This window comes from Vanessa tameamea, chromosome 27 (genome assembly GCF_037043105.1).
Source record: "Vanessa tameamea isolate UH-Manoa-2023 chromosome 27, ilVanTame1 primary haplotype, whole genome shotgun sequence".
Classification (NCBI taxonomy): domain Eukaryota; kingdom Metazoa; phylum Arthropoda; class Insecta; order Lepidoptera; family Nymphalidae; genus Vanessa; species Vanessa tameamea.
The window spans coordinates 756359-778811 of NC_087335.1; the positions used below are offsets into that span (position 1 = coordinate 756359).

Here is a 22453-nt window from a genome sequence, read left to right on the forward strand (position 1 = left end):
AATGCAATGATTACGGAATGTAGTTTTATTTTGGCTGCAACTCTCTTTACTGATGTCTACCACCACATGTCCATACATTATATTAATTATTTATTAACACATACTAATTCATTAAGAGCAACTCAACTTCAATCAACAATCCTTCAATAGAACAACAACAAAACTAATCCTTATCTATGTAAGTATATAACATATTCATTAATTATTTAAATGTATTTTTTTATAGACATATTGTTAGTCGTACATATAATTGTCATATATCATAGACATTTTATAAGTTCAACTGTTCGTAATGCTCATTTACCCAAAGTTTATAGCCACCTAGTAATGTAAACCGTTCCAGGTTCAATCCTTCTACCTTGAGCTATTGTCGGACCAACTCAGCACAAAGTTTATGCTTAATTGTAGGACTAAATGAGAATATTAGTAGTTCCTAAGAATGGGACAATGCCACTATGGATTTAAAAAAAATAAACTATGAAAGCAAAACAAAGACACTTACCTGAGGTACTTGCGTGGATTTCCCGCAGCCTGTTTCTCCAATAAGAACTAATGTCTGGTACTTCTCTAATAGATACAAAATATGATTTCTATATTGAAACACCGGTAACTTCTTTCTTTGAGCTTCGAACGGGAGATGATGGTATCTATTATAAACAAAGTTACTCTTGGCATCACTATCTATTGACAATGCCGATTCTGCATTGGGATTGACTAATGTTTCTATTACACCATCTTTATTTTTTATCGGATACAGAATGTCATTCCCTGAAACAAAAAAAAAAACATTAATATTTGTGACATAAATAAATTTATGTCATCGAAGATTTATTCATGATTATTTTTATTTTATTTATTATTAATATACCCATCCATTTGTAAGGAATATTTAACATATACAATTTTTGTTTATAACATGTAACAGGTGCTTGGACTAGCAAATGGGACAGGGAGTAAGTGGAGACCACTGCCAATAGTACTCTAAGAAACATAAATCATTCCTTAAATTACCAATGAGCCAGCAGTGTTGGCTAAAATTGGTTATAAAGTCTAAGTTCTAGTTCTTACAAAACAATAAATATCATATAAATATTGAAGGTTAAGGCTAAATCTTCAACAAAATAAATGGATTATCGCTCCTTCGAAAATTTGAGGGGTATAGCATACAGCATAGCTAGCCTACTTAGAAATTATTTGAATGAATAGATATCAATGATTATTATTTTACTCATTTAAAAGGTTAAGTATATTAACAAACAAACAAATACTAGTTAAAAAAAAAACAGATTTACTTTTCTCACAATAATATAAGGCATACATAGTTTTATTTCATAATTGTGTGGACATTAAAAAAATTACTTACCCGGTCTTAAAAACACTGGTTTTTGTGAAAGCATCTTGTATAAGGAAGCTTTAGAAGTTCTTTGTTTATTAACACAATATCCTATTTAATACCTTCATTCGATCAAAGGATTGCTTATTTAATATCACTTTTTAAAACCTTTCAATAAAGAAATAATATAGTTTGTAAACAAAATTTTCGAAAGAGCAAAGATATTTTTGCTTTAATTTATGACAGTTAATTCGAAGTTGCCAGGTCTCACATAATTTATTAGTATTACCAGTTACTTCTTTTAATTTCATTTTAGACATATTATTATTATATTTAATATTATTATTATTTATTTATATTTTATTTAGAAACACTGCTGTGCTCTGAGCACAGATGCCCGTTTGGATAGGAGGTGGACTCTTTCGGTTTACATGGTCTTTTTTGCCCAAGGAGTTCAGGCAGGCTTTTCCGCCACGGTTCTTTTAGGAGGAACCTAGGAACGAGGAGGGCTCTTGTGTGGGACGCTACATGCGTTGACACGTTGACCCTGTCTCATATCCGAGAAACAATGTTAAGAGCCGTTGCCGTTGCGGAAAAAGCTGAAGCAAACAAAGACCCGAAGAACCGGTCTGTACAATAGCGTCTCGCTACGGCCGAACCAAAGGAAATCCCAAGCGGGACTTATCCTGACGGCCCCGACCGTGACCGAGGCGTCTAGACTACGTTTTCTCCTCGAACGGGGTCTCACCCGATGCGCTTGATCGGATCGTAGGAGTCTACGCGGTCACGGACTCGCCGAAACAGAATTACATCAACATAGAACACCGATAACCCATTGGAACACCGAATACGAGAAGAAGTTTCTCTACTTGCCGCCTCACTCTTCCGCCGCCTTCACCACCATCGACGAAGGTTAGCTTTATCGTGACGCACGGACGTACAACACACAAACACATTTGGCAGCAGCAAGATAACTCTAAACCCTCCTTCTGTACCACGACATCTGTCGCGCGCAGACATTCACAGAGCAGGTCATTCGCTGGACCTCCCCTTACGGGGTCTCCGGTGCGCTTGAACGCTCTGAGAATGTACGGATGACCAAGAGATGTCTGCTGAACATGCCACTAGGGTACTTCCACGGAATTACCCGACCCCAACGACCCGTCCGTAGTAACGGACGGCGAACAGGACACCGCAGTAGATAGGTCATGGAACTGCCATCACCATCCCCCAACGGGGGATGTGTAAAACCAGGAAAGTGAAGGTGAAGTAGGAAACAATATCGACCTTACTGTCCACGACCAGAAAGAAAAAATAACGGTGGTTTAATTCGGTTTCGCGCGTTTTTGTTTTTTTTTATTATTTGTTCTAGCCAGTCGTATGGTTAAAATAATCTCCTAAATATATTACATACATTTTACTTTTAATAATTGAACTAGTCGCATGGAATACGTTGTGTGATGGCTGTGAGAAGCGATTTTTATATTAAATTAATATTTGTAAGAAATTTAGTTAAGTTTATCAAGTTATCACAAAAAAACATTACTTTTAAAACCAACTTCAAAACATTATACAAAACTTTTTTTTTTCATTGTCTTTACTATAACGTAAGACGCAATGAAACTATAATTATATTTAGTATAATGAGATTTATACTAAAAAATGATGTAAATGATAAAAGATTTTTGTTTTTATGTTTAATTCAATTGGCCTATACTATGAATTATTAAATATGTTAGGGAATAACGTCAATAACATAAATACAATAAACTAGTTATCACTCGCGGCTTTATTGATAGCTCAGGTGTTAGGTATAATAAATTAACCTTGGGGTTCAAGCTTCCTTCATACCAAATTTCATCAAAATCGGTTCAGTAGTATGGTCGTGAAAGCGTAACAAACAGACCGACAGATAGAGGTACTTTCGCATTTATAATATTAGTATGTATTTGTAGTTCTTAGAATCGACTGAATGGGTATAAATTATTAAATTAAAGCAATTAGAAATTACCCCTAATTTTTAATAAAAAATAAATTCAACTTTTCAATGTCAAGTTTAAAAAAAATCTATGACTAATAGAGTTGTTTTCTTGGATGTATAATAAAATAAAACTAAGAAATAATATATAATATAATAATATCTAAAATAACAATTAAATAATACAATCATCCTGCTAGTTGTGGATATGTATTTAAATCTCTCTGTGGATTTTCTACTAATAATTTTTCTACGATATTATTAGGTAACGTATTGAATCCTGTAGATGGTATTCCATATAATGCTGAATAAGCAGGATCTACTATTTTACTGTAAGGATTATAATTATTTGAACTTGGTTGATATACAACTGGAGTATTGTATTCAGAATTACTGTATTTATTCAATATTCTTGAGTGCCCTGCATCAGGGTAACTTTGGAATGAATAATCTGTAGTAGACATCGTTGCCTTAAGAAGATTTTGTATTGGTTCTAGGGTTTGGTTGTTATTCGTGCTTAAATTTAAAAGATTAGCAACAGACAAGTTAGCGTTTAAATCTTGAATTATTTTTAATTGATCGTTTTCAACGGCATCGAGATTTTGCAATAATTTGGCTGTAACTAATGTACCATTAGTAGATGTAAGTTTTACAATTTCTGCATCATTTAGACCTTTAAAATTTTCTGATGTCTTTATTACATTTGAACCACTTAGGAGTGCCTGGTATAGTTGATTCGGTTTACTTCTCAAGTACGGTTTTTGTATTAGAAGATTCTGCATATCATAAAGAAATTCATTGTAAGGCATTCTATATTTCACGTAATAGATTGGTTCGTAAACTGGCTGCGATCGTTTGAGCATGAATGTTAATTCGACATCTCCATAATTCCTTGTTACAGAATTCAATTTCACTAAATTAGATACACTAAGCGGCTGAGACGAATCAGGTAATTGAGTGCCATAATTTTCATGTTTGATATTATCAGCAACAATCGTATTAATGCTACGAGGGATGTCATAATTATTATATTGTGACGTCAACAAATTAGGGACGGTCAGTGTATATTGAGGTTCTCGGTTAAGTCCCAAAGTATGTGTATTTTGATTTAGAGATTCCTTATAGCTTTGGTATGGATGTGGAGACAAATTTACATTATTAGGAATACCAACGTATTGTTGTTGAATTTTATTTAGATGTTCAGGTTTTTTGTTGTAATTTGTTAAATATTGTGGGTTCTGTTGGCTGCCTTGTTGAAAAAAACTCAATATCTTGTCTTGTAGATTATTGTCATTGCTTACAACAACAGGGTTTCTTATTTGCTTACTAGAATCTATATTTGTAGGCGTTATGTGGGAAAATGTATTTCTTTTGTTTTCAAATGCATTAGTAGAATATATGTTATTATTGAAAAGTGGTTGTTCTGGGCTTGATAATTGTGAAAATTTAGTTATATCATTCGTAGCTTTAGCATTATTAGAATCAAATGAAAATGAGTTTAAATTTTGATAAATTGGTTGAAAATCATTGTTATTTATATTATTATGTCCAAAGCTTTGTATAGGGATATTGTTATCAGCATCTACTAACATTTTAGTATCTTTTTGATTCGTTCTTGTGTTATATAAACTAGTCAGTGACGAAAAAATATCTTTGAATGACAAATTATTAAAATCTGGTATACTACTTGGCAATTGTTGTGGAGAAATGTTTCCATTTAGAGTATAATCCAGCTTGTCATTATTCACAAAATAATTTAAAAGTCCATTATATTTTTGTTGTTTCCTATATTCCAGATTGTCTACAGGATAAGTGTTTGATACGTCATTCGCTTGGTTAATATCTGAATTTGGTTTGTAATTTTGAAGAATGTTCATAATATCGTAATCCTGTTTGGTTTCTTGATTTACTTGAGGCATGGTATTTTCGTTCCAAATTTCAGTTAAAGGAGTTTTGTATTCCAAAACTCCTTTTGTCATATCATGCTTAAAATCATTTTGTGGTATTAAGTTGTGTGACATAGTATTATCCGATAAAATGTTAAGTTCATCATAAAAGTTTAAGTTCAACGGAGATGAATTTTTGTCGTTACATTTTCCAGTTAATTTACAGTAGTTAGCTACTTGCATATAAGCATTATTTATAAAATTAACCAGAGTGCCTAAAATATATTTGCACCTGTACATCATTGAATTTTCATATTGCAATGAAATCTTTGCCTTCGAATTACCTTCATTTCCATCTCGCTGTACACGTTCGTTCCTGTTTGTTAGCAATTTATCTAATTGATATTCAAAATTGCTTAAATTATTATTTGTTTTAAATTTATCTTTTGAAGATTCCTTTTCTAGGAATCTCATAACGGTCGATAGTGCATACTTGAGCTTTTCAGGTTCCAACATAGTGGTGTGTTGTGGTGGTAATAAGTTTGTCAATATATAAATAGCTTGAAGTAAGGTAGCAGTGTTTGGACAATGTGATGTCCATTGGTCTTCCAAATTTTGCTTAAGATTTGATGGCTGTAAATTATTGATATCAAATATAACTAACAAAGTAACATAGTATAAATTATAGTAATAAAATATTCGTATATTTTTTTTCTTTATGGTATAGGTTAGTAGACGAGCAAATGGGCCACCTGATGGTAAGTGGTCACTATTGCCCATATATATTAGTACTGTAAGAAATATAAAACTATATCTTCCATCACCGATGTGCCAACCTCGGGAGCTATGATATTATGTCTCTTGTGCCTGTAGTTACATTGCCTCACTCACCTTTCAAACCGAAACACAACAATACTATGTATTGATGTTTGACGGTAGAATATATGATAAGTGGGTGTTACCATATGAGGATGTAACGATAGTTGACCTAATGAAGACAAATCAGTATTGTAAAAGTGATAACAGAAAATCAGTTCAAATTTATTTTTGTACACCAAGTTCGTTTTGTGCTTTGTATTGAAAACACTGTGAGATAATCTGTTCTAAGTTATACGACAAAGTTTCACTCCTACTTAATTTCTTACGTTTGCTTTTACTGCTCCTGCATTTACTATTATATATACTAAAGATTCTCACTGTATCTTTTTTGTATTTATTTGATGATGGTGGTATCATGTGCGCATATAATACGACATGCATTTTGGCTTTACAAGTGTACAAAACAGTGTACAATGAAATTTTTTAACTCCTGATGATAACACTATCTACAAATATGAAGATTTCATCAAATCCGTCAAAAATAGGGTCTTAAGCCCTATATTCTTTGGCATTTACTGTATTGGCATGACTGATTAAGACACCACATTAGTCGAATATCTTTTGTGTGGTATCAATCACGTAATAAGCATATATATAAATAATAATGAATTACAGATTTATCATTACCTCATTTTCCAATGCCTTTAGAGACGTAAGGTAACTACACAATATTAAAACAAGCAACATTCCTATCACTTGTCGCCGTAGAAAATGAGCGAATTTTAAGCAATCGACTACGTTGTTAAATTACCAAGTGTGAAATCGATGGAAAGTTTAATTATATCATATGAAGTGATGTTAAACTTTGATTACTATTTCTTTACAATAAATTAGTTCAAAATTCATAAAAATCACACGTGTTACGTGAATTATTGGATATCTTTCCTTGCGCTGTTCTCGTTCACTAGCTTTCGCCATAATCATCGAAATTTGATATAACAGGATGGGATCCTCTAGGTCTAATGCCTCCAGATTTTTTTAGCTTGTTCATAATGACAAATGCCATATAGAACGTTTAATATTGCCACATAATTAACGAATCGCCATTAAGATTTACTTTACCTTTTTATTGCTATCGGTATATCGAATACCTTTACAAATACTAAACGCCTAATAATTTGTGAGCACAATATCTGACTACTGTATAATTCAATATAGTAGAATTTAACGAGTAAAACTGAATTTATACAGCTAATCTAAGTACCTATTTAGTTGCATAGGTAGGCGGACTGGAAACCAAGTCACCTAGTGTTATGTGGCCAAAAGACATAGGTAAAGAGATATTAATCAATACACTAACAACTTTCGGATGTTATGTTCTTTGTGCCCGTTTTTTGTATGGCATTGGTCGGCGGACGAGCATATGAGCCACCTGATGGTAAGTGATAACCACCGCCCATAGACAAAGGTGCTGTAAGAAATATTAACCATTCCTTACATCACCAATGCTCCACCAACCTTGTGAACTAAGATGTTATGTCCCTTGCGCCTGTAATTACACTGGCTCACTCACCCTTCTAACCGGAACACAACAATACAGAGTACTGTTATTTGGCGGTAGAATATCTGATGAGTGAGTGGTACCTACCGAATCGAGCTTGCTCAAAGCCCTACCACCCAGTATATGATACACAAATTTGTTATTTCAAGAGCACATTTCAATCTTTTAGATACTGATTAAGAATAAATTACTAAAACATTGCTTTTCTTTGAAATAGTTTATTGTTACAAAATAAAAATACAGTTATAATTAAATATTATTTGCCTTCTACCCAAGTCCAACACCCATACAACGAACTTATTACCAATTACAATTTTATTTGATGTAATATTTATCTTCCTGCTATGTGTAAGTAATAAACTTACTCTTTAGTTTTGCCTTGATTGATTTGTCGCAATCTTCATTTTATAATTTAATGTCTCACCTTACGTTTAAAAACTTTTGGAACAACCTATACTGCTTAGTTGATTTGACAAATTTAATGAATATTTCATAATAATCTCCGCAGCCTCTTCTCTATTGCAATTTGAGTTGCCTAGATTACTTAAGTTAAAAGGAAATAAATTCGGCTTGGAGACGTCCTTTCTCATCAAATTAACAATGCTATCAATATTTATATCATCGTTATGAAGTTTGTAGTCTCCTATTATGTCTTGATTTGCAATGTCATTTTTTATACGATAGTATTTATCGATTTCTGTTAATAAGTCAAGCGTTGTTCTAGGTATTTGTGTATATTCGTCCAAAATACCATATAAATTCACGTCACGGCTTAACAATTTTTGCATTAATTCTATCCTTTTTTTCAACGCTGTGAGCTCCATGTTCAAATACATTTTATTGTAAAGCTTATTCAAATAGTTCATTTTATCAATGAGTATTTTTTCATTACCATTATTTGAATTATAGTTAATTTCTATAGAATTCTGCATGTTTTCTTTAATTTTTGTTAATAGTATATCTAAGTCATTGTTATTCAATTTGTGCTCATCTGGTGGAATTTTATGATTAAATTCATTTGATTTGTTGTAATTTGGTAAATTCTTCCGTTTTTTATCATTAGGTTTTAATATATCATTAATTGATTGGGGTAAATGATCAGTTTCATTGTTTTTTATAATATCTGTACTGTCGTACAATAGATGTTCGTTCTTTTCTTTAAATCGCAAATCATTTTTAGGCACCTTTTCTAGTTCTGATTTGAATATTTCTATTACGTATGGTATGATTTTACTTGCTGAAAGTTGATTGTCAAGTTGGATGTCAGATTCAAGATCTAACGAGCTGTTGGTAACCAAACTATCGCGATTTGAATGATGTGTATTAACATTTAATAAAGGATCTTTTTTGTTTGGTATTTCTAAGTATCTTACAAATTCTGGGTGAGTTTTCACTTTTGGTATCTGGGAATTGTATTTTTTTATCAAATTTACAATATTTTCCGCAGTTTTACCATTGATCTCGTTTTTATGGTCTTCGATTATATTTGTTCTCAATATTGCAAGAAAATCTTGATGAGATCGGTGATTTATTAAACTGTAGTATGTGTCGATTTTTTCTAATGCGTTAAACATTGTTATAGACATTTGTGCGAACTCTTTCAAAATCTCATTTAAATTAAGGGCGTCAAGACTTAATAGCTTTTGTATAAAATCTATTGTCAGCGATATTTTTAAGAATAGTTTGCTTAAAAGGATATTCATATATTTTTTAAAAGCTATTCTATTCAATTTTTGATCATGGTCATGTTCATCACGATACTCTAATGTAGTTTTATAATTGATGTCAGTTGGTTTGCTATAGTTTGGTACCATCCATTTTTCATAAATTTGCTTTAATTTCAATGCGTCATGTGACTGGCGTATAATATCAGTTTCGTATTTGTTTTTAATATCTTTATGGTCCTGCAATATTGGTACATTCTGTTCTTTAAGTTGGAATGCTTTTAATTGTAAATTGGAATGTATATTCGTCGGGCTTTGGATGTAAATTTCATTACGCCTTGAAGTATCTATGTTGTCATCGAATACTTGTTTTGGGTCCCTATTCCCTTCTAAGTTCATCGATTCGTATTTTTTTACCAAATTGACTAGGTTTTCCGTTGCCTTATTGCCGTTGTAGGCTTCGATTATATATTTTTTTAATATTGCGAGAAAATCTTGATGTGTACGATGATTTATTAAACTATAATGATTGTCAATTTCTGCTAATACGTCGAACATAAATATAGACAACTGTGCATATTCTTGCAAAATCTTATACAAATTAGTCACATCTAAGTTTAACAGTTTTTCTATGTAATCAATTGTCACTGCAACTTTTGAGAACACTTGGTTCAGATAGATTTTTAGGTATTGTCTATAAACATTTTCGTTCATAATATGCTCAGCCTCATCTTCGTCTCGATGTTCTAATGGAGTTTTAGTGTAAAATTCTGATTTGTTATAATTTGGTGAAACCTTCCAGTTTCTATGAATGGGTTTTAATTTTAATATATCATTTGACTGGACTATAGAATCAGTTTCATATATTTTTTTAGTATCGGTGTTCTCATTTGATAGAAGTTTATCCTGTTTTTCGAGTTGTAAGTCGGATTCTGGATCAATTTTTATTTGTACTAGGAATTGACGTAATTTTTCTTTTTCGTGCGGAATCAACTCTTTTGCTGGACTGTTAAGTTTTAAAATTGTTTGTACATTTTGTAGACTTTGGGTATCAGTTTTATTCCGTATTATGTCATCTGTATTGGGGTTGAATAGACGTTCATTCTTTTCTTCTTGTTGTAACTCTATTTTATATAATCGATCATTGTTCATTTTTGACCTAGATTCAAACAATTTTGCCATTTCATATGGCGGTATATAACCCGTTGGTGGTCCACGCGCTACCTCTTGTTGTATTATATTATTATCTTTTAAATTTTGTTGATTTGCTTTTGATTGAAGTATCACTTTATGCCAGGGATAAGATTCCCGCGTACTTTGATTATCTGTTATGTAATTTTCATATATTTTGGAATTATTTTGACCTTGACTATTTTCATTTGCTAAATAAGACTTTACTGTTGGTGTAGTTGTAATTTTCTGAGATCGATCTGGAGCCGTTTTCAAGTCACTAAGCAATTCATTTTGGGTATAGACTGGTTCGCGTCCTTGCGTCGTACGAGTTTCTGATAGCTTGAGAAGATTATTTATGTTTTCTATCGGCTCCCAATGTTTTGTTTGCGATATTATACTTGTGTGTTGGTTATTTTTTTCCTCCTTTTCAGACAAGCTGTGCGTATCTGTATCAGGGTTTAAGAGACGTTCATTATTCTCTTCTTGTTGTAAGTCTATTTTATATAATAGATCATTTTTCATTTTTGACCTAGAGTCATACAATTTTGCCATTTCACTTGTTGGTTGTCCATTTGCTACTTCTTGTTGTAATATAATATTATCTTTATAATTGCCTTTTAAATGTATTTGATTTGCTTTGGATTCAAGCATTTCCTTATTCCAGGGATAAGATTCATGCGTATGTTGATTATCTATTACGTAATCTACATATATCTTTGAATTATTTCGACCCTGACTATTTTCATTTGCTAAAGAAGTATCCAGCTTTTTCTGAGATCCACCTGGAGCTGATTTTAAAGTACTGAGTAATTCAGTTTCGGTAAAAACAGCTGGTTCGTGTGTTGTTCGAATTTCTGCGAACTTGAGAAGATTCTTTATATCTTTATTCGACTCCCACTGTTTACCTTGGGTTGGTATACTCATATCCTGATTCTTTTGTTCTTCCTTTTGATAACTACTTTGTATTCTTGAAATATCTCTACCAACAATTTGTTCTTTGTCTACTGATAGTGGAATTATTTTGTTAACGTCATTCGCAGATTGACTATCTTGCCAAAAATAAGTAGTTTTAATTTTACTTTCTTCTCCATTATCATCAATATGTATTCCATTATGATTATTTAATACATATTTTTCGAATCCTGTTCTATAATCATCATTATTAAAATTTGTAACGACGTTTTCCTCATCTATAGGTATTTTTGTAATCGTATATTTGATTACTCTTCTACCTTCGTTTGGTTGAAATTTGTTATTATTTAAAATATATCTCTCTATCGGATGATTGACTTCTTTCATATAATTATATTTATTTAAGTCTATTTTATTATGTAATTCTTTTAAACTGCTCGTTACATCGGTCTGATATTCTGATAGTTCGACGTCGTTCTAAAACAAAAAATAAGTTTTAATTGAATTTGGAAATTACACACATGAAAAAGCTGCCCCTGAATATGACACATATCATATTCCGCTGCTTGGAGTTTGGAGCTTAATTCGCACCAAGCTACTAGAAAAAAATAAGCTTAGATTGTTTAGATATTGTCTAGATAGAGTGACGCACTGCAATAAAATCAAAATAAACGGGCCAGCTTTATTATCTAAGTTGGTGTGAAGGCTAAGTTTGACACTCGCAAAACTTCATCTTCTATCTATATATATAAAATAACAAGTCCTGACTGACTGATTCATCATCGCCGAGCGTAAACTATTAAAGTTAGGGCCTTGAAATTTGGTGAGTAGGATCGTTTTATTGAGTAGACACTCACTAAGAAAGGAATTTTGGGAATTCAACCCCTAAGGGGGTGAAATGGGGATTGAACGTTTGTATGGAAGTCCGTCATTTTTTAAGTTAGAAACATGAAACTACAATTTTTGAGATACTGATTAAAAATGAATATATACGTATTTAAGCGTTTCTGGATATTTTACCCCTAAAGGGGTGAAATAAGGATTGAAAGTTCGTAGGGAATACCGTCATTTTTTTAAATTAGAAACATGAAACTTTATTTTTGGGATACTGATTAAATATGACTTTATTCGCATTTAAGCGTCTCTGGATATTTTACGCCTAAGGAGAGAAATTGTATACAGGTTAGTCTGGAAGTCTGTCATTTGAAAATCCTTTTGAAGGATGTTTAACTTTTTCTCTTTAATTCCAATTTACTTTATCGACTATTAGCCTTCAAAATAAACCTCGAACTCCGTTAGCGCTGACTGAATTAAATAAATTTCAAGGGACACTCTTTATATACAAAGACTTAACGTATAATACATATAAGGAATACATATTCAGTAGTGCTGGCCTGGGATTTGATCCCGCGTGCGTGAAACGATGATTAAGATGCACGCATTTTAACCACTGGACCATCTAGTTAAAATATGATAAAAACATAATATCAAATTTCACTTACATTACTTGAAATCACTAAAACAATCTTAATAGCGACATATAATACCAGAACCTTCATTTTAAGGGAACAAGAATAGCAAAAATATGTTTAATATATATATGTTAAGCTATGGTGGTTATAATCGATAAATGGAAACATTAAATGCGCGTAATTATACTTTCACGGTAAAAACATATTTGTTATATAAAATTAATGTTTATATGTATGTTATCAATTTATATTATATGAGGCGATCAAATTCAATTCAATAGATTTTCATGTACTTGTTTATGGTAATGGTGCATTTATAATACTTACTACAATAGGCAAGATAAGCTGTCCGCTATACCTATTGTTAAGTTGTTAAAGAAACCCCATTTCTTATTTCTGTATAGGTTAGGTGAAGCAGTCTTTAGAAGAATTGAATTCTTGAGTCTTGTTTGGTTACCAATTAATACTATCTACTGATTATTGCTTACTTTAGTTAAAGGATTAAGTATAAGGTAGCATTCCATATTAAATATCAAGAGTTCTTTCCAGATCACATTATTAGTTTTGTATGTATCGTTTTTAATGTAATCAATTATTATTAATGTTATTTTTATTAGTAGTTCATCAATAAAGGCGATATAGATTACAAGGCATAAAAACCAACCTTGAGGGACTCCTAAATAAATCATGACTGCTAATTATAGAGAACTCTATAACTACCTATGTTTACCTTTGGTTCAAGATTACTTCCTTGCAAATTTTATCAAATTGAGTTCAGTGATTTGGCCGTGAAAGAGCAACAGACAGACAGCGACTCTCACATTTATAATATTGGTATACTCTTGTAACTTTTGAAAGATGATGACTGGAAATCATATTTTTTAACACAGAGGTTCTAAATGTATGCTAAAATTCCACACCGTCATTGTCATCGTCATCAAATACATTTGAAAAAACTTCATTGACTAAGCTGTGTTTTCAATAAATAAAGAGAATATATCTACATTCGATAAGATTAAAATGAATGTAAAGCTTCCACCCGTTTATAATGTAGCTTCTGGGAACAGACAAGAAACTCATTAATCGTTCTTTTAATATTATTATCCGATATATATTATTATAAGCCGAGATGGCCCAGTGGTTAGAACGCGTGCATCTTAACCGATGATTTCGGGTTCAAACCCAGGCAGGCACCACTGAATTTACATGTGCTTAATTTGTTTATAATTCATCTCGTGCTCGGCGGTGAAGGAAAACATCGTGAGGAAACCTGCATGTGTCTAATTTCAACGAAATTCTGCCACATGTGTATTCCACCAACCCGCATTGGAGCAGCGTGGTGGAATATGCTCCATACCTTCTCCTCAACGGGAGAGGAGGCCTTAGCCCAGCAGTGGGAAATTTACAGGCTGATTATGTATGTTATGTTATTATTATTATTAATTGTATATTTCTCAAGTACTATAATTATTCAAAATCATAACATACGACACGAAAAAACTTATTAGACGTAGGATTAACGATTGTGAAAGACGAATCTTGTTTTTTCAACTCTTTCTCTATTTGAAAACGAGAACGCCTGATGCGTCCCATCTCACTGGAATGTGAAAGAAAGAAACCAGTGGTACCAACTCTGTCTCTGCAGGGAGCTTGCTTGATCTTCTTCAGCGGAGGCACTCTCCTCACTCACCTCCACGGCCTCCTTTTGCGACATGTCATTTTTGTAGGAGACCATCTCCATCCAGCACCTCTCGCTGCCTAGCATTAATATTATCATACTCGACAGCGAAAGATCTCCGTTGACTAGTGCTACCAGGGATGCCTCTACGACCTCCAAATGGCACTAGGCACAGGCACGCCACACTCTTGGTAGGCAGGCGTCATATTTTTTTTTTTATTATCTTATTGATTGTCAAATTGAAACTACAACAGTTACAATTACACAATTATTAATAAACATATTTCTACAACTAAATATACGAAATTCTTAATTATCATGTTTCTGTTGATGGTACCTTAAATGGAGTTATTAAAATAAAAAAAAAAATTACACAATAAAAACTCAATGGAAACAATTAATAATAATCCAATTTATTTCGATTATATACAACACTTATATATACAATCAAATATATATAAAACTATACAGTGATATACAAAACTACACTACAATTGTCATAACGATTTCATACGACCAAATATGGAGGTTAATTTTAATTTGTTTTTATATATTATATTTAACGATTTAATCACAATATTTCTTAAGATTATTATTACAATCACTATGCCTGCAATTTCGTCCAAGAATGTTATCATTTGAACAAAATCGCAGGCAAAGTCCTACTAAGGCATTAAGATACGACTTTCGATGTGAATATCTCGATCCAGTAACCGTCTGGATCCTGGATAAAGGCGAGTCCCTTCATTTTGCCGTCCTGTGGTTTCTTAATGAATTTCACGCCCTGTTCCTCAAACCTGCAAAAAAAAGCATTGAGAGTCATATATATGGAAATTATTATTTTCAACATTTAGCCTACTAGCTTGGCGTAGTGTTTGGCATTTGTTCGGTCGTAAATTTTAGGTATGAAAATGTAACCTGTGTCCTTCCTAGGGGTTCACACCACACACTCACCTCACACACCAAATCTCATCAAATTCAGTTCAATGGTTTGACTGGTTTGGCTGCGAAAGCGTAAGAGACAGACAATTATATTACACTTTTAAATTTATTATATTATAGGTTCCAACCACAGCACACAGAGGTATAGACAAACAAGCACTTAGACATAGGGCTTGGTGTAAGTACCAGGTCGCCAGACCGCAATACTCAGTATTACTGTGTTCCACTTTTGAGGGTGAGTGAGCCTATACTACACAAGGACATAACATCTTGGTTTATAAGCTTGGTTTCGTATTTGCTATGTAAGGAATGGTTAACGTTCCTTAGTGTCAATGTTTATAGGCGGTGGTTCACTTAAAGTCCGCCTAATAATATAATAAAAAAAATCAAATCTAAAGTTTGTTTATTTTTACTTTTTGTATTGATATAAGGTAAGATTAAGTGTTAAGAGTATCTACAGTGCTTTTAACGAGGGTGCTTGGACTTTATACACCACGAGTTAGCAAGTTAATTTTTGTTTATATTTCATTCCATCCTCTGAAACGTCTGGAGAAAACCTAATACTGATAAAATTTTGCCAGATATGCTATCATCAGCTCGCATTGGAGCAGCGTGGAAAACTCCAAGCCACCACAACAACACCACAAGATAAGATAAGGTCCCACCCATGAAGTGAAATATTACAAATATTGAAAGAAGGAATCATTGCACATGCCATGGCATCTGTTGGTAAATCACTCTCATCCAAAAAACAATTGTAAGGTTAGACAATAAGATTGAAGTATTCCGGCTAGAATATCTGGAGCCATCTAGCTCAGTTAAATGTCAGTCTATTTACCTTTTACAAGCTTCATCTACGTCTGGGACGAGTATACCGATGTGGCCGAAGCCCCGTGGATCCGAGTTACCGTTGTGGTAAGCTGAATCGTCGCTTTCCGTTCCCCAATTGCTGTAAAGGATAACATTTATCTTAAACATTGTCCATATGAAATCTTCTAATACATTATGCACCAGCTTTAATTAAAACGCCACTTTAAAAGGAACTGTTCAGCTTTAGCAGTAATGTCCTATAATTATAAGAACTTTATTACAGTTCCAATCGCTACTCAACATATTTGGGTCCAATCCAAACCATCAAAAGACTCAAATAACGGCAAAAATATTCGACATCCGCCCAAGTTCAGTAACATGGACACAGGTTTACTCACTATGTCAATTCTAACGTAGCCTTCCTTGTCATCGCCCATGATGTCCTTTGGGCTTCATCCTTGGGCACCTCAGCGGGATTCTCATAGCCCATGAAGAATAAGGAGAACTTCATCTCGGGAAAATGTAGCTGTTTCAACAGCGTCATACCAAGGACACCCGTGTAGAACGGTATTGATTTCCTAGGATCCTTGACGCGGTACATTGTCTGTTGGAACATGAAGTCCTGGAAAGATTTTTGAGATTTCTAATTGAAATTGTTACTTTTCATGTGTTTTAGTACTTAAAAGAAAAAAATGATGATGTAATTGTATGTATGTTTTATATATTGTTGTATTATATAATAATAATAATAAGATAAACATATATTATTTTACAAGGAAAACATTTTTATAAAATTTGTTTACTATTCAATCAAATGAATTGTAAAATTATGCAATAGAACATAGTGTAAACATGACTTGTTCTAGAAAATACTTTTTCTTCTTTTTGACTTTTTTAGGACATCAGACCACCTGACTGTAACTAGTACCTACTAAGGGGGTAAAATTGAAATACCACAATACATTTTAAATAGTTGAATAAAAATTTGTTTGCCTAATAAGTTATCTGTTTATTAATGTGCTAATTTTGCTTTTTTTTTTAAGCTCTGTATCATGTTAAAGGAAATATTTATTAGTCTATACTTTTAAATGTATTTTTAAAAACTAGACCATGTTATGGTATGCTTTGTTTAAAGTATCAAGTCAATGTAAATTAAAAACTATATGCTGATCTCAAGAGTTCAACAATTACAACAATGTTACCGAGTGATTTATTTATAAATTTAATAAGATAAGATATAATAATAACGGTAATTATTGTCTAACTTATAACATGATGTTACCAACACAATTATTACATGATAAATTATTTTGTTACATGTCATAAATAGACGTAAGTTACAAAATCTTTTCAAAATCAAAATAGACTTTATTCTAAATATACATGATTTAACTTAAAACCCAGATTCCACTGAAATTTACCATCAATAGCTCAGTAGTTACTATTTTCTAATTTTGAAATTTAAATTATGGTAAATAAGGCATATTATTCTGTACAGTGAACTACAGTAACAACAAGTGAATGTCCCACCACTGGGCTAAGGGTTTCTTATCCTTAAGAAGGTATCTACTAAGCTTACTCCTTCATACTGTTCCAATGCATGTTGGTGGGCACATGTGAGAATTTTAGAGACACAAGACGAATTATAAACACAAATTAAGCACATGAAAATCCAATGGTGTCAGAATCATCAGTTATTATTCAAAAGCGGATAAAAATTGTTTAGCCTTTAACAATTTTGTAAAGATAAACTAGTAAAGATTGCAAAATAAATATAAAAAGACAGATTGGAATGCGATAAATACCTACTAAAGATCAATAGGTCATATCTATTAAAAAACAATTAAAAATATAGGTTTCAATATATTTCTTATTTACCTTTGTTGCGGGACATGGTGTTTGGCATAATGATTCGATTTCTTGTGCCGAAATACCTTCGCTAGTCATCGTTCTACAAAATAAAAACAATACAAAATTAACCAATGTAACCTCTACAGTTTTAAAGAAGTGTGGTAATTAAATGTATACTTCAATATTTTTAAGTGATATAATTTTATTTTACCTAGTACTTTGACTAAGAACAGTGAGACTATTATATCGCAAAAAATTAATAAGAGGCGATATTGAAAAGCGAATTGACGGCGAAACTGACATATCAAATCACAACTCAAATGTCAATTATCAAATTACTTACTATGCACATAGATTAAGTATGTCGATTTCATTTAAATAAAACCAAAACCTTTATACCATTGAAGCTATTCATTTTGTATAAATGAACGATGACAACTCGATTTATAAAAATATCGTTATGTAATTATTCTGCTAGTTACTATAGAAATATGAAACACAAAATCACAATTTATTAATTCAACAATATTTTTTTTTAGATAATTTATCACTGTCAAATATTTGTAATAATAAAATATGTATTTTGTAATGTATGTTTGGCAAAATCAGTGCAGCAGCACTCTCTCAGTTGCGAATTTTGTAATAAATTCATTTTCATTTTTAATAGTAGATAGGTAGGGTAAAATCATATCATTGTATTTAAAGATGTATTAGCATAATACAGTTGTACTAACAATTAAACTTTTTCTTTTAAATTAATCTTAATATTAGCTTCTTTTTAGTCTGAATAAATTATAAAAATAATACTTATATTGTGTATCTATAAAGCAGAAATTTATATTCTTAATCACATTAACATACATAATTCATTATTAATATTATTCATTTGCCAATATCCCTTTTATTAGTAGTGTGCAACATTGTTCTCTTCCATTCATCTCTATATTAAATCACTCACTAAGGTTTTGATTTTTTTCAGTATTATTGTGGTGTCAGTCCAGATAGCTAATTATTAAATTATATAATTTCGAAACTCAATTACTTATATTGAAACTTAAAAAACATACATTTAATTAATAAGAAAATGTTAATGAGGAAGATTTTACATTAACTATTTTTTTTTAAATACAGAAACTAAAAATAAGTTATTTTGTTTTTTATTAAATAAGTCAACAAACATGAAAATAAAGTATTGATTTGTTAGAAAGGTAAACTCAATCAATGCATAAACATTGCGACACCAACAATTTATACTACTCTAACTCGAAAGTGTGCATACATTCCGCTAATAATTGTTAGCGTAATGTAAATTGATTGATTTAAAAAATTGCCTTTAGTTAGCGTTGTATAAATTTGTAACTTTGTTAATTTTGTATATTTCTTTACGATTTTATTAATGCATATAAAATAGCATATTTTAAGCAACTTGACACAAAAAAACGATTTTCACTAAAATTCGTAATAGTTAGTATAAATTGTAGGTGTCGATTTTATTGCAATAAATATGAACAATCCTTAACTAAATAACAAACTATATAATTATTTCTATTATTGTTTAAGATCCATATTCGGTATATAATATTTATTATAAATATACTTCAATTCTTCCAACCAAACTATATCCCTTTCCACTGTTGTAGTCTTACATTGATAAGCGGATAGCATTCTTGTATTTTTTAAATCGTCAATAAATATATCACCAATGACACTCACATTAGAACCTTCAACAAAATCAAATGAATTAAAATGTTTCTTTTCTATGGAATTCAATAAAGCCGCCATGGTAGGTGCGTTATCGTCACCTCTTCGTGAAATTATTGAAAGATTTTTCACAAGGTCTTTCATGGTGGCATCGGACACAGCTGTGTTATTTTTCGTTGAGTCGTAGTAAACTTGCACACAGCCAGTAGGATCGCTTATTTCAAAGTTAGTTGATTTTGTCGTGGTATTGTACATTGACGTGACTACACCGTGTATCATAATGTTCTTAAATTTAATACCGAAGATTTCGTAAATATATTTATTTCCTTCTGTCCTTTTAGCGCGAAAAATATCTTGTACGTACAATTTTAACGGTTGTTTTTGGTAATTGTCCATTATAATTGAACTTAGTGTTAGGAGAACTTCTACTTTTCTTCAGCTTCTTATATGATCTATCGGAGTAAAACATATTAACATAATTTAGTAACAGTTACTGTCAACATTGTATTTCGAATTTTGACATTTCGACATGGCTACCAACCTCCTAAGTAGAAATAATAAAAATTAAAGTAAAAATAAAAATCATTTTAATAATAGTTATTAGAGGTAACATATTTTTGTGAATATTTAATTATCAATATTCAACATAAAAATAACAAAAAAAAAAACAAATATTCATTGGTAAATGAATATTTATGAAATAATTGATAAAAGTGTATATTATGTTAATACCCGTAAATAGTCTATTACAAGTTATAGATATAATTACACAAAAAATTACAATTATATTATTTGTTATACTGAAAGTTCGAATGTATTATCATAATTATTATCCCTCAACTTTAATTTGGCATCTAAAATACATTTTTATCGTGACGGCATAACTAAATGTTTTAGTAATACTAATTTTTTTTAAATATTTAGTCAAGTTGTGTAAAAAAAGTATATAAAAAAATTATTAAACAATATGAATAAAAAATATATAATTTTGTAAAAATGTGTTTTTTTTTAATATTTAGTCAAGTTGTGTAAAAAAATATATAAAATATTTATTAAACAATATGAATAAAAAATATATAATTTTGTAAAAATGTGTTTAGTTTGGAGATGCTGGGATTTGAACCCAGGACTTTCAGCATGCGAAGCAGACACTCTACCACTGAGTTACATCCCCTGATAAAATATTAAGCGAATTTTTGCACCAATATTTACAACATATTAAAAATGAAGTATACATTACATACTGCAATTAGAAGTTTTAAGCAATTATAGTGACCATATTTAAATTGAACTAACCCTAAATCACAATACTGTGTATAACTAACAATACTGTGTAATACTGTGTATTGCGATTTAGGGTTTTATAAATTTACGTGATTAACGATCGCATAAGAGAAAGATCCTTTTTCTTACAATTTGAATATTATTATAAAACTTACAGCAGAAAAAATAAATAATAGGTACTTAATAATAAATATGAGTCTTATGCGATATTATATGTATATTTTTATGTACTACCATGTGTATAAAAATTATATTAAAAATATATTTCTTTTTTAAAGCATAATTATTATAATTTTAAAACACCGCTGCCGCTGTACACCCACGAAGACGTGTCCGTTCATGTTAATTAATATCCGCGTACATTAGTTGAGTGACGCTAGGGGCTTACAAATAATGCAATAAGATTATGGATATACTTTGCTTTATTTTATTAAATCATTATTAATTTAACTTGAAGGAGTGCGTCTTTGTAAGTGAATATATCTATATCTACAGATTTACATAAAAATGTATAACTAAAATTATAATTATATTTATAGTAGCTATATTACTAAGTTACTAGTTTTTAAAAACAAAAAAGTTCCTTTACAGTAAGCTTAGGCAGTGTAGCTAGTGCTCGTTGACAGGACTTACCTACGTCATAGTATAAAACAATAGTGAAGAAACAAAAGCGAATATAAAACAAAATCAAATGCACATTTTCAATAGTGTGCGTATTAATTAACAATTTGTTTAAACGACAATAAAATTAATAATTAAAGTGGTGGTACTTTTGACGTGTTAACAAAAGGAGGGGTCATTTCGTTTGTTTTTTTTTTTTCTTATCGTAGAATTAATTATACAGCCGCTTAATGTAAAAAAAATCGTACGAATAAAAATTAGTACACATTTTTTTTCAATAAGTCTTAGAACATTTTTATCATTATCAATAAAATTGGTCGTGTCTTTATGTACTTTCGGGACAGACTTTGCAACATCAACAAGCAACGTTACTATTATTAATTTAATGTTTACACAAGAACCAATCAGGAACACTGACAAAGAGCTAGGTACAAAGCGAATACAGAAGGATTGTATCGTAAACAATCAACTGTTACGACAGATTGATTGAATACTAAGTGCAGTTTGTAAGTACCGATATTGTTCGCTAGCTCGATATTGTATTCGTGTCTATAATAAAATACCGCGTATATTTATAAATTTTGGATTTAAAGTTTTTTTTTTTATTAAAAATTTTGAATATATAAGGCTACTCAATTCTTATACATATGATGAAAATATGGTATTTGTAGATCTTCAGGCTGTATGAAATATACCTTTATAAATTTATTCCAAATAAATATTTGACTTCGAATTGGTCCGATATCGATCGAGAGATTGATTTTATCT

General features: G+C 31.1%; 4 protein-coding genes and 1 non-coding gene across 6 annotated transcripts in view; all 5 read right to left on the reverse strand.

Annotated features, from left to right (window-relative positions):
• The window catches only part of LOC113404885 (probable ATP-dependent RNA helicase DHX35), a 48752-nt gene extending 47193 nt beyond the window's left edge, over positions 1 to 1559 (reverse strand). Inside the window, exons 1-2 of the mRNA XM_026645950.2 lie at positions 1364 to 1559; positions 503 to 768 (exon numbers count right to left, since the gene is read on the reverse strand). Of these exons, the coding sequence (XP_026501735.2) occupies positions 503 to 768; positions 1364 to 1397 (300 nt within the window). The 5' untranslated portion in view covers positions 1398 to 1559. The remainder of the gene's footprint in view (positions 1 to 502; positions 769 to 1363) is intronic.
• A 1940-nt stretch (positions 1560 to 3499) lies between these two features.
• LOC135194191 (putative uncharacterized protein DDB_G0282133) lies at positions 3500 to 6761 on the reverse strand. Its single transcript, XM_064219306.1, has 2 exons — positions 6704 to 6761; positions 3500 to 5830 (listed from the first exon to the last, which is right to left on the reverse strand). The coding sequence occupies exon 2, from the start codon at positions 5711 to 5713 to the stop codon at positions 3500 to 3502; it is 2214 nt and encodes a 737-aa protein (XP_064075376.1). The 5' UTR covers positions 5714 to 5830; positions 6704 to 6761.
• Positions 6762 to 14868: 8107 nt separating this feature from the next.
• Positions 14869 to 18433, reverse strand: Glo1 (Glyoxalase 1). 2 transcript variants are annotated; one of them, XM_026645952.2, is made up of 5 exons: positions 18291 to 18433; positions 18107 to 18179; positions 16627 to 16850; positions 16257 to 16367; positions 14869 to 15273 (listed from the first exon to the last, which is right to left on the reverse strand). In XM_026645952.2, exons 1-5 carry the CDS (start codon positions 18380 to 18382, stop codon positions 15150 to 15152), a joined length of 624 nt encoding a protein of 207 aa, XP_026501737.2. In that variant the 5' UTR covers positions 18383 to 18433; the 3' UTR covers positions 14869 to 15149. The 2 variants fall into 2 exon arrangements, with proteins under 2 accessions (XP_026501737.2, XP_064075323.1); XM_064219253.1 differs by having other exon boundaries at positions 18257 to 18399.
• A 1140-nt stretch (positions 18434 to 19573) lies between these two features.
• On the reverse strand, positions 19574 to 20272 carry LOC113404891 (uncharacterized). The gene has a single exon (XM_026645961.2). The coding sequence runs from the start codon at positions 20174 to 20176 to the stop codon at positions 19628 to 19630; it is 549 nt and encodes a 182-aa protein (XP_026501746.1). The 5' UTR covers positions 20177 to 20272; the 3' UTR covers positions 19574 to 19627.
• Positions 20273 to 20882: 610 nt separating this feature from the next.
• Trnaa-cgc (transfer RNA alanine (anticodon CGC)) lies at positions 20883 to 20954 on the reverse strand. Its single transcript has one exon. It is a non-coding gene; the product is annotated as a tRNA-Ala (tRNA).
• Between the last annotated feature and the right edge of the window lie 1499 nt (positions 20955 to 22453).

Excerpts from the sequence above, each read along its gene's own strand:
- LOC135194191 (XM_064219306.1), bottom strand. The coding sequence starts at position 5,713 with ATGTTGGAACCTGAAAAGCTCAAGTATGCACTATCGACCGTTATGAGA.
- Glo1 (XM_026645952.2), bottom strand. The coding sequence starts at position 18,382 with ATGTCAGTTTCGCCGTCAATTCGCTTTTCAATATCGCCTCTTATTAAT. Across the intron at positions 18,180-18,290 it reads GTTCTTAGTCAAAGTACTAG|AACGATGACTAGCGAAGGTA; the intron begins GTAAAATAAAAT and ends TTTATTTTGTAG. Across the intron at positions 15,274-16,256 it reads GTAGATGAAGCTTGTAAAAG|GTTTGAGGAACAGGGCGTGA; the intron begins GTAAATAGACTG and ends TTTTTTTTGCAG.
- LOC113404891 (XM_026645961.2), bottom strand. The coding sequence starts at position 20,176 with ATGGACAATTACCAAAAACAACCGTTAAAATTGTACGTACAAGATATT.